Raw genomic sequence first — 13,319 nt, forward strand, 5'->3', positions numbered from 1 at the left:
CATTTGACCATGCTGCAGTCTTTTCCCCCTCAGCTACTTGTGTGATTTGGCATTCTCTCCACTCTGACTTATTACTCTGAGTAGCAGGAGCTGGTGCCTCTCTGTTGAACAGGGCTTCACATTTGTCTCATATCTCTAAGAAGAAAAACCTGCTAGCATGTTGTATTTTCAGCTCAAAGTTAACTGTTGAATCTATGGTTAAAATCAATTAATGACAGGAAATTGGCTTGTTCTGTAATACCCAAGTAGCCTTTTCATTGGTTTGTTCATAAATAGCATATTGAGTAACAACTGTGTATTTGTCATTAACAATCAAAGTTTACAGTGATATCACAGTGAGTTGGCACAGATATAAATTCAGTTGTTTAAGAGACACAGGTTTGAGGCTATGTCCACGTTGATTCAGCTAAATCATGGATCCACACCAGAGGTTTCATCTTGTTTCTGGAAATTGTCCACATTAAAAGGCCCCAAAAAAGAATCTTTCCTGCCACTGGGCATGAGTGGTGTACAGATGAGAAGCTTAAAACCTAACCATAGAAAAAAGCAATGAAGAAACAGTGCCGTTTTTGGTTATAGCAAGAAAATTATGAAAGGCCCTTCACTGATATAGTATAATTTATACAAAGCTCTGTTTCAACATTCAACCGTTTAAATCTGCAACACGCTCCGGACACAGAGAACCATACTGCCTTAGTGTGGATGCAGGAAGGAAACAGAGATGCATGTTAATGAATTAATCTGATTTAGTGTGCAGTGTCGTTCTTTCCCCCTCCTAAAGCTGTCCAGGTCTGCAGACAGGTTTTTATGACAGATGTATGTATGGTCTCCAACTCTCTGATCTCACCATGGAAAACCTTGTCAATACAAATGCTGTAATTTATATATGTATATGATTTGATCAGCTGGTTGTTTGTAGGGTAAACAGCACCTCTGCTGCTGGTGCATGAAAAGAGACCCCGCCCCCAATAGGCCAAAGTGTGAGTGGAAAGTGATGTGAAGTCAAAGTAAAAACAAAATCATCTGTTCAACAATTTTTCGAATAATAATCCAATCAGCATACATCTTGGAGGAAACATACAAATTAATTATTTTTAACTCAAACCAGTTAAATCTACCAGAAGATAACGTTATATATAAGATATTCTCCCAGCTGTCCCTCATTTACAGAGCCAAAGGTCTGACATTGTGGCTTCACAGTCGCAGAGCTGATACTGATGAAATCTGGATATTTGTTGTCATACACAAATTGACATTGATCAAATCACACAACAGCAGCTGCAGACACATTCTGATAAGGTCTTATTAGAGAAAAGAGATGGATATCTGCTGTGAACAAGAAGAAGTTTTAAGCTTCCAGACGTTCACTCCTGGCAGCAGGTAACATTTCAAAGGATCCTGCAGCTTGTTTCTTGTCATTGTGATTTTCCTCCTGACTCAGACTCTGAAATATCTTTAGGACTTTTAAAACTATGCGCTCAATTTCAAAATGGAGCAAGCAATCTGGGAAATACAACAGCATGCACAGTCAAATTTAATAAACCACATCATTGGGACGAGCTTATAAATTAAGAAAGTAGTTTCTTAAGTAGTTTTTGCATGTAGTTTGACTTGCTGTTTTTATTGCAACCTAGTGATTGTGCCCCGTTAAAATCATAAACCCATCATGAACATTGATCACACAGCTTTTCTGTGCAGAGGTGAGGGCTGTTGGCTGATGGTGCTATAACCGAGCAGTTTAGATGTATGTGGATTTTAAGCTGCGGGTCTCCTATTTATATTATATTTATATATATTTATATAAATTAAGACAAATTTGTACTGGGCCGAAATCACAACGCATATTATCTCAAGTAACTACATATCAAGGTTCAGACCTTAGAAAATTAGAGAGAAACCCAACAGTTTGCATAACTATCAAGCCCTGTGGAGAGAAGAAACTGTAAAAAACAGAGTCTGCCTTGACTAGTTGACGTTAGCAAATGGTGTATCAGGATTATAAAAAATATGATTTGGTTTATTGTTAAGTTAACACTGAGTTAACAATAGGGTTATATCACCTTATCACCTTATTCCTCATAAGGCTACACCGGTCCTTCCTCTAGTTTCGTGTTTTTCTTTTTTCATCAAAGGTATTATCTTTTTGGTTTCCTTGATAAAGATCTACCACCACGGTGTGTTGCCCTTTGAAGACAGTGTAGTTTGGTTTATCTCTAATAAACAATCAATCAACAAACCAAGCTGCAGTGTCTCCTGCATTTGGGTCCTCTGCTGAATCAACGTAACATAGTGCTTCCATCTTGAATCTTTGATGTCATAGTGAGCCAGAGTCTGCACAGTGGTGATCATGTAATGGAGCTGCAGTATCCAGGTCCGGCTGAAACAACCATTTGCTCTCATCCAATTTTATATTGCCTCAGATAACTAAGTAGAACTAAAACTGTCAGAAATGTGAACACTCTAATAACCAGTTTGTATCAGTTTGATAAGTACTTTCTAAAGTGACGGTTTTTATCATCACTTTTGGGAACTGTCATTTCGTCCATCATTTTATACAATCTGACATGGCTCAATATGGCTGCATGGCATTCACATTAGTTTACAATATGGCCATTAAAAGAGAGAACTTTGTCTCCCGCTTTGCTTGCAAATCTCGTCTGCATCCTTGTTTTACTCAATTTTGGGCCACAGACAGTGAGCAAATGTCTTGTGCGTCCCATCATCACTGCATTGTGAGGAGTTGGCAGACGTCGCCGAGACATGAGACCTCTTCTTGTCTGAGTGCAGATAGCTCAGTCAGGCGAGGCAGACACACTGCGTTGTGTGTTGTCATTCCCTGTGGGAGTGGACCAGCCAGCTGACCTTCAGGTAGAGGATCACCTGCACTGACACCCCATTGGCACAACCAGCAAGATGAGAGTGCGCTCCACACATGAGAAAGAGAAGACCTCATCATTGCGGTCAAGATGAAAAATTCTCCGACAACTCAAACCATTGCCTCAAGGCAATGGCCACCTGCATTGTAACAAACCCAGCGAGTATAATTCAAAAGGATTTGGGTTGCCTCAGCATGTAAAGAGCCATGTCAAAATGCTAACACAAACAACAGCTGCAGCACAAAATGGCACCCAAGGATTCCGCTCTTCCCCCCCGCTACATAATGCATGGCTAACAAGACAAATGTCCCTGCATTTTTTTACCATGAATTATGCATGGTTTCTGAACTGTTTCTAAACAACAGATGAGCATTTTATCCATGGAAGGATCACTTGATGTAGTTGCCACTGAATGCTGTGATGGAGCTGTGAAATCCAGCAGGGAGGGCCAGGATAACCCCCTACCTCCTGCTCAACTAGCTCTGTTTACAGACATAGTGCTAGTGTTATTCACAGCTATACTTTAACATCTAAACCTTTAATAAATCAACATTTGGATGACCGAGACAAATTCCCTGTCAAAATATATATCTGCAGCTCTGTCTAATAAAACATAAGACAATTCAAAGACAAAAGGGTTCTAGGCCACAAGGTTTTAGTGGTGAATAAAAAAAAAATAGCTGTCTTGTAAAAGGAAGGAAAACCTCACAGGAGGAGGACTGGGTGTCCAAGTTAATTTTGTAGAAATAGGTTAGAAGTTGGCAGGTGATTTCTGTTCATATCTTCCAGCTTTGCCAAGCAAGTTTGAAAAGGGGCAACCCACAAATAAAGGAGGGAAGAGATGAGTGACACAGAATGAAGGAGCACTAATGGACGAAAATGAGCAATTTGTATCACATAAGTTCTGAGGAACTCATCCAAAATTGACATTCATAGAAAAGACTGCCCCAGACTGCCTCATCCCTCCCATCACACCTCTCTCCATTCAGGAGAGAGATGTCAACAAACTTCTAAAGAGACTCAACCCCCGCAAGGCAGCTGGACCAGACGCTGTCTCCCCCTCCACACTAAGGCACAGTGCGGATCAGCTTTCTCCAGTGTTCACGGACATTTTCAATACCTCACTGGCTGAATGCGTGGGACCCGCCTGCCTCAAAACATCCACCATCATCCCCGTTCCCAAAAAGCAGAGGATCACAGGCCTTAATGACTACAGACCAGTCGCCCTGACCTCCCTAGTAATGAAGACCTTCGAGCGCCTCGTGCTGACTCACCTCAAGACCATAACCAACCACCTCCTCGACCCAATTCAGTTTGCCTACAGAGCCAACAGGTCTGTAGACGACGCAGTCAACATGGGACTCCACTTCATCCTCCAGCACCTCGACTCCCCCGGCACCTATGCCAGGATCCTGTTTGTGGACTTCAGCTCCACATTCAACAACATCGCCCCAGCTCTTCTCAGAGACAATTTGACACAGCTGAACGTGCCTGAGCCCACCTGCAGGTGGATCACTGACTTCCTGACTGACAGGAAGCAGCGCGTGAGGCTGGGCAAGCTTTTCTCTGAGCCCCGGACCATCAGCACTGGAGCCCCACAAGGTTGTGTGCTCTCCCCTCTACTCTTCTCCCTCTACACCAAAACAGGTCAATCTGAGGAGGGCTCTTTTAGACAGGGTAAAAAGGGTGCTGTTTTAAATGATCCTTGTGGTATTTTGACCCAACTATGCTACAGACATTTCATTAAGACCCCAAGGAACCATATCAACTGTGGTAAAATGGCCATAATATGTCCCCTTTAAAGCGAGTGACGGAGGCGGCATCGAGTTGCTGGTGACCGGCACCGGTTTGTGCAGCTCGGGGTGCGTGGAGCAAATCTGTACGGGCCACAAAAGTTATAAGGCGCAGCTCACTCCCCCACTCCTCCTCCTCCACTTCGTCGCCCGGGTATAGCAGGAGAGGCTGACTGCTGAGCGAGCGCCCAAGCACGGGTACAATGCAGCCGGACACCGGGGGTGTCCTGGAACACGTTCCGGTGCTATTTTTTAATAAAGCTCCCCACAAACCGCTGTTTTCTATTTATACCTGCTGCTTCAACCGGGGGCGACACACACACAGAGAGGCTACGACTCGGGTTAGCCTCCGAGAGCATTGTTCCTCCACACCGGATCCGAAATGGGATCTCTCCCCCCATCTCCCAGTCCGATGCTTCCCGGGTGGGGTGCCACATATCCCTGCAATACTGCTGTAAACACGTGCACAAGCCACCATTCCAGAAAGTGCTGCAACTTTAAACACAAACTGGCAGCAAGCTAGCGTTAGCTCGCAGCTGCTACCCGTAAACCATCTAAGTGGCCGCAGCGGCAGAGACACGGTCCCCTAACCGTCACGTCCACCAGCAGCGAGCTGCTGACGTGGAACCAGCAGCCCGAGGACAGCACCCAGCGAGCCCGAGCACTGTGACAGGAACGCCCCGAGCTGAGGAGGGGGCTGTGTTTTTGGGACGGTAGACATGCCAGTTACCCAAATGAACGTGTAGAAGCACTACACAAGTGGAATTATCATATTATGTCCCCTTTAACCTTAAAATTGTCCAAGATAGCGTCAGGGGCTCAAGTCAGAAAAAAGGCACTTCTCATAATTATTCATGAAAAAATTGTTTTAAGAAAACTTTCAAATCTAGTTGCACATCTCAGACTCACTTACCAATTCATTTTGCTACCCTCACACTAACACAATTGATAAATATAATTTAACACAGAGTCAATAGTCTTCTTTAGTATTCCCAAGGTTTATCACAAGAGCAGCAACAACAAAGGAAACTATGCCAAAATGTGCATGTTTTCTATTCTACTATAGTTTCTGGTAAATATTTAGAATAACACACAATAACTGCTGGTGACAATGACTTAGTTCAGTGTACCTACTGTTCCCCCCTTTCACTTTTGAGGGCTGTCTGGAGCATGTATTGATAAAGATCTATCAGCAAACAACAAACTCGTCGAATGAATGGTTAATAAATGAGGAGCCTACAATCAAAATGATGCAGTTACTGTTTAAATCAGGAAACTGCAGGCAAACATCAATTTAGCTGTTTTGGTCTATTTTGCTTCCATGTGCATTCTAATGGAAAGAAATAACTTTAATAGGTACACATTTAGATGGCATTTTTTTTACTTCCCTCTGTCTGTCTGCATTTGCAAGGGCCAACCCCTTCAAACTGTCCATCAACTTTCATCAAAGTACATCATTAACATAGTAGCTATAATAACTGACACATGGTCGTACACTGAGTCTGTTATTTCTAGAGGGTTCTCCCAGTTAATGAGGGAGTTTTTCTCTCCACAGTCGCCAAAGTGCTGCTCATTGTGGGAACTTTTAGGTTTTCACTACAAACTTAAGGTCTCAACCTTATTATTATAAGATTTGGCTCTTAAATTGGACTGAACAGAATATCTTTTATTACAATTAATTCTTCATTTATGCCATGGACTTTTGTGGCAAGCACTTTGTAACCTTGTTTAGATATAAGTGCTGTACAAATAAAGTTATTATTATTATTATTCATATTATTATTATGATTGTTATTATCGTTGTTTTTATTATAATTATTATTTTAATCTTTTTATGTAAAGTGCCTTGAGATAGTGTATCATATGATTTGGTGCTATGCAAATCAAGTCCAATTGAACATTAGAAAAATTATTATAATGTTCATGAACATTTCTGATTGAGCTATGACATTATCATATATGTAAAGTGGGCCTGCTTCATCAGGTCTATGTAACAATCCATGAGTTTTTGCCAATGCTTTGATAAAATTATGAACAGGGTCACTCTCCTCAATCCAGATCTCCCTTTAGAGATGGCACAGAACTATCTGATTAAGTATGAAATCGAGGCAGATGGACTGATTAATAGAACACGGGAATCTTCTCATAGCCACTTAAGATAAAATAAGGCCCCTTCTCAATTTTCCCTATATTTAAGCAATATGTGATGGAATAACAAAGGAGGCTGCAAGGGCAATTTGAAGAGGCTGAAGAGAAACATTTTGCTCGACAAATTAGCTCCTCATTTGAGAACTTGCCTCAGAGGCTAATGGAAATGACAGAAATTGTCTTGTGTAAGCATGTTTTATTCAGAGCAAATTTAGAAGATAAACACGTATCTACCTTAAGCACATCCTCTGAATGCATCCTTTTGTCTGTCTCCTCAGACTTAAAAGAGATATCACACAGTGCATGTGTCCTCATGCACAAGTTTTGATTGTGTTTCCAGCAATCTTTGAAATTTGCCAACAGACACCAATTTTGTGATGTATGACCACTCACCCAATTTTCCCTGTCTCTTTTTCCTTTGTTCCTCTGTCTTTTCTCCAGTGGCAATTATGCTGAAGGATGAATACTTTGTTCGGGGAGCAGGCCTACCGGGGAGATTTAAGGCAGAAAAAGTGGAGTTTCATTGGGGTCCCAGCAACGGATCTGATGGCTCTGAACACAGCATCAACAGCCGACGGTATCCTGTGGAGGCAAGTTCTACCAAACCATGGCATATCCAGGAATGAGCCTTATCCGACAGCATGTAGGGATGTTTCTTTAGGATGTAGATTTTGTTTTGATACCTCTTGTTCATTACTGGAACAGAACCAGGCTGTCAAATCAAATAAATGATTTTGTATCGCTAAAAAGATGAGGGCAGTGCTAACTAGCTGAAGGCCTACTGAGACTCGGTGGTCTTGCCTGCCTGATATAAGCTTTAAAAACACAATTCACTGACTGGAGCATCTCATGTAGAGGCTCAGACACTAACAAGAGCACCAAGCAGAGGATGACACATGACATATCCATTTAATAGTCTGTATGTGTGTACCCCACATACGTTAATGTACACAGAGTAATTTATTCAGCTTCACTTCTGGCTGTATTTGCAGTAGCCACTTTCTCTGATCTTCACAACTCAACTGTATTGCAACCCTTTCTGAGAACACAAAGGGAAGGGAAGGCTAGGCTAATGAAACATTTTCTGAAGTCCAATATTCAGGTGCTAGTGCTACATCTAGTGCCAATGGATATTACATAATCTTGATAGTGATGTCTTGGAGGTCAGCAAAAGAAAAACATTCACAGGTTGCTTAATCCAATGATTTATGAATAGTTTGGTTTGTGAAAGCTATGAACTCTTTCACTTGGTCTTTGGCATGACAGGACTTTTAGTATCCAGCCTCAGCTTTTCCCGACCAAAGTCAGTGGTGTGTCACACCAAGTTTATAAAGGAGTAGGGTGTATGGGTTGGTATGTGTGTGTATGTTTGTGTGTGTTATTTGCAGCTGTCAGTCTCTTGAAAACTGAAATGTCAGCCATCTCTCTGTTTGGATCTCTCCTGGACTGCTTCTTCTTTGCCATAGCTGGCCAAATAGATGAATATGTATTGTTTGACATTTGGCAGATCAGCACGCTGACAGATCAGCTTGATATTGTAATCTCCTCCTTCCGCTCCGAAGACTTTTTTTTACCAACCAAACCTTTTCACAAAGTGATATATTGGTGGCTTTGTGTCAGTGACTGAGATAGCTCAGTGTAGAAATGATGCATTTATCCTCTATTTGATTTAGAAATATTGCTTACGTGTCCACAGGTGAGGAATTCAGAGATTCTGCTGAAAACACAAAAGCTCTTATGTGAATGTATGACCAAGCATTCTCGGTGGTCTTTTAAAATTGCCAATTTATGATGTGCCAACAAAATGTATTTAGTTGAGAGAGAGCAGCAAGGAAAAGTTTCCTTGTGGCACTTTTATGAAGTTTCAGTGAAAATCCAACCGACTTTCTCATATTGACTTGATCTGTTGGATACACGCACACACACCCAAACAAACACACCCACACAGTATTGGCAGCCTGATTTGGTGCAGGCTTTGGTACAAATGTGTTAATTTAAATTCCAGATATACTTGTTATGAACAGGGTTTGTGTTTTATTAAAAAGGACATTTTATTATACTTTCAAATATTAAAGCATTTTGTTAGATTATTCGACATGTTACTTTAATCTAAATTCTGTGATTCAGACAGTGTGGACAAGTGAGCTGACAGCAGAGTCACATATTAAACAAACGAGGATCAAACTCTTATATTAGAAATATAAGCACAAACCCATCATCAAGACTAAAAGAGACACTGTCACTGCTGCCAAATGCAGCAAGGACAGCTAGTAAAAAGTCTCTGATTGTGTGATGTGTAAGTTACGGAGGCCTCCAGTGACATAATGGAAAAAATATATATTATGTGTGGAAAAAATATATATTATGTGACGATGACACACCTATAACGTGTGGGAATGAGATATGAATCTGTTCTTTACTAGCAAGACCCGTCAAATTGAACTGAAGAAGATTCTTGGACGAGAGATGAAATATTTTAATCACATGACGAGGGCTCTATAATGGGCTTTAGGTTCACACTCTGTCTGCACTGACTCTGAGGACACACTGTGGTGGAAATGTTTCAATTACCAGTCAATAAGAATATATGGACCTGTTTTTCGAGTACCATGCACAGATCGTGAATGTGCACATTTGGTATTCTGGTGACAGGATGGATCTGGCGCATCTGGAAACAGCGAGTGAGATCTATTTAACCAACCAGACATGGTTTTATCCTTCCCTTTAAGGAGCGTGCACAGCACGCAACAGGGTAGTGCCCATTTGGTGAGTGCTGACTGTTCTAATCTCAGAAAGAGAGAAGGGAGGGAGGGAGGGGGGCTGTCACAAATTCAATCTGAAAAATATCTCCAATTACAATTAAATATTTAATTTCATAGGATAAACCTATGTGATGCAAACAGAGTTACTGTGAGCACGTTGCTCCTACATGTAAGGTTGGTATACTTTCAGTTCCAGCAGCTGACAGAGGTTTATCATTCCCTCCGATGAAGATTTATATCTTTCATTAGGATACTCATCAGAGGAGGTAAAAGGATTTAGTCATCTCTGAAGACCCTTGTCCTCCACAGAGACTCTAACACTCCACACTCAGCTCCACGGGATCCTTTAACAAAATTGGTTGCTCCACAGGATCCTCTAAGAACGCTGATGTCATGTTTCAAAGGAATTGATTGGTCAGTAGGTGGAGCTTTTATACCGCTTGATCTTTTATCTCCCACTTAACCTGCTCCGGAGCAGTTTAGCCGTTCAGCATAAGCTACCATGGTGATTTACCCCAATAAGAAGTGAACAAGCTTATTAAGTAAACCGATATTTGAATTTATCTTACTGCTTTCTTGAAATGCAAAGGAAAGTATATATAGTAAAAAATCTGGGATAGAATTGACCATAATCGATGAATGTACACTAACAGGTCACATGGACCCAGAGGAGGCTCCATTTAGCGCCCTAGGCAACCGCCTATTGCCCATGCCAAGAGGGCGGCACAAGAGGCTGATTTACCATGACGTGATACATGCAATATTAACCAATGCAGTAACATCACACCATCATCCTCTGACCCCGGGAACACACCGGAGGCATAAGCGTCATGAACTGCCAAGAAAAGCTGTCCGCTGTCCGGCAGCGATGGTTTTGGGGTCTGTCCTATTTTTTGCGCTCGCCACGAGTGACGAGGGCCAGGAAACACAATAAAAAGCGATATTAAATAACAGAAGCTATATATTAAATGATATAATATATAATATATAGATGTTTAAATATACATCCCATACTTTAGATCTCCCCACTGTTCTCCTGGAGTTTCAATCTCCCTGATTTTTGCCCCCACATGATGCAATTTCCTGATCTTTAATTATGTACTTATTCCACATTTGTGGCGCCAATCTGAAATCTCGCCTAGGGCTCCAACAGTGCCAGGGCCGGCAATGCACGGACCTATATCACATCTGTTTTTCTGTTTAACTGATGAACAAAACACTGTGGTCGGTCGTGCTTGTCTGAGATGAATGTATTAATTTACTCAATCTGTCTGTGGAGCAAGAAAATATAAATACTTTTGGAGATAACAAATCACTGATGTACAGGCAGGTGGTTCTTACTCTGTCAGCTTTATGATTCCAGTGGGATACATTGTGAATACAAATTTTTTGTGTTCTGAATAGGTTTTTACTGAGAATGGCAAATGCATAGTGTGCATTAATTCACACAGTTCACACAGTAATCTAATCTCTCCAATTCTAATACATTTTATCATATATTTCACAACAGTCACAGAAAATGTTCAGAAATATTTCGTATCCATAATGTGATTGTTGTCAGGGACCCGATACCTCTGCCACATGTGTGTTGCATGTGCACTGACAAGGGGGAATTGCATTTATCAGAATGTAAAGCTCTCAGATGCTGCTCCATACAGCCACATCAGCAATGAGATAGGGACACAGGCTTTGATTGCAGTCCAGCGCCCAGTTCAACATTATTACCTGCTGCTACATTGCAGAGTGTTATCTCTGAAGGGAGAGGATGGAAAACTGATATATGGACACACATGCATTTAACCACTAACACATGCACCCACACACACACACACACACACACACACACACACACACACACACACAGGTACACTATGTGCACAAATAGTACATATAGTTTGCACACATTCAAAAAGGGTGTGCACCTTAAACAAACATTATCCCAATAAGGGATATGTCTCCACTTACGGCTTTGATATCCAGACATATTTACGGCTTCAGTTTTATCTTCAGAGCTTTGGGGATTTTCTCTGCTGAGATGCTGTTTAGTATCAACTGACCTCAACAAGATCTGTAGATTATTCTAAGTAACCAAGCACACCGTTTCTGGATAAGTTCTCAAATGAAGCTCAGCATTAGTTCAATGGCGAAGAACTTGGAAATCAGGTCCCTACTTTTACATTTCACCAATTACGTTGTTGCTGTCAACCTTTAAATCTGTGACCCCCTGGCTCCCTGTGGTTTCAGTAATTTGCTGGTCGAGCCCTGCAGAGTGCACATTCAGACCTTCAGCATTCCCTGCATCCCATTACAACCACCATTGTGTATAAAAAAATATTGAGTGGGGCTTTTTTTCTTTTAAATGGAAAACTGTAAATTAACGTGAAGATTCCTGTCTTTCAAATATAATAACTCATAAGATTTTGAAAATAAATACTTACAGGTGAGAGCTAGAGTCAATATTATGAATAGTTCATAGAAACAGCTGTAGAGAGCTTCAAGCAAATCCTCACATTTACTGTAAAAGGCTGAAAACATAAAACATTGTTGGTATTTAATCCCTAAAATTGCATTTAACCTTTTTTCTGTCCCTCTTGACAAATCCCTCCCTAAAATATATTTAAAGGGTCAGTTAATTCAAGCAATTTTTTGTTGTACTTATGCACATTAATCCACAACGATGGTGTATTTTAACCTGAAGGAGTTCTTAAAGTCTAGACTTACCATGGATGCAGGAATCCCGAATAAAGATACTGATGCTTGTGTCTCTCGCCACAGAACATAAAGGATTATGATGTGCTCCAGCAATTCTAACAATTAAATAAAAAATTATTTTATTAAATGTTTTAAAAAATCCTTATTTTATTGTATTGTATGTATCTCTCACACTGCCGATGTCTCTATATACAGAATCAAAACATGACGTGCACTGAGTGGATTTATCTCGGCCTTGTTTTTATTGCAGCTCTATTCTATAAAATTGAAAACTGTAGCGTGAAGTCTTGTGCTTCATTTGACAAATATTTTTCTATATTCGTCCTGGAAGATTTATTTGTGGAAAGATTTGAATTTGCACTCAAAATAAAATCAAGTTATGTGCTCTCATTTATGATTCACCAGGATGAAAGAGATCACTAGAAAATGCCTTATGTAGAATATGCTGAATAGTGAATCTAAATGTACAATGAAGACATACATAGGGGAGAGCGGGGTAATGTGGGACATTTTTTACATTTGCTCCCCTCTAGGCGAGCTAAAATGATATATCAGTAAAATTTACACATTTCAAATTAATTCAGGATGTTTTCTAGCAATGGAAATGATCAGAATGTCTTCAGGACAAAGGGCAGTGAAAATATGATTGTTTTTTTTTAAAAGTGGTCTTGTGTCCCATTTTACCCCAGCTACGGGGTAAAGTGGTCCACTTACTTTTTCCACTTTAAAACTACCATAACAACACATGTTGTAATAGTTAAAATCCTGACAACCACACAACCACACACTAATATCGGGCTAGTAACAGAATCATGGGGATTGGTCAATTAAGCACATTTATGATTCATGTGATCTCTTGCACACCCTAGCTTACCTGCACAGGGACAGGGATATTGTTTTTCTCTGCGTATTCAAATGCCAGTTTTTTACTTCCCCTTTCTCTTTTTTCTTTATGAATCTTTTGAGGGTTGTCTTATCAATATTTCTATCCCTTCCAGCTTTTCTTAAGGACTTCTTTCCTTGCATGA

At 40.7% G+C, this 13,319-nt stretch overlaps 1 protein-coding gene across 1 annotated transcript in view; it reads left to right on the forward strand.

Moving 5' to 3' along the window:
- LOC128459041 (receptor-type tyrosine-protein phosphatase gamma) overlaps positions 1-13,319 on the forward strand; it is a 342,929-nt gene that overhangs the window by 228,632 nt on the left and 100,978 nt on the right. Inside the window, exon 4 of the mRNA XM_053444144.1 lies at positions 7,259-7,407. Within this exon, the coding sequence (XP_053300119.1) occupies positions 7,259-7,407 (149 nt within the window). The remainder of the gene's footprint in view (positions 1-7,258; positions 7,408-13,319) is intronic.

This window comes from Pleuronectes platessa, chromosome 2, assembly GCF_947347685.1.
Source record: "Pleuronectes platessa chromosome 2, fPlePla1.1, whole genome shotgun sequence".
Lineage (NCBI taxonomy): Eukaryota > Metazoa > Chordata > Actinopteri > Pleuronectiformes > Pleuronectidae > Pleuronectes > Pleuronectes platessa.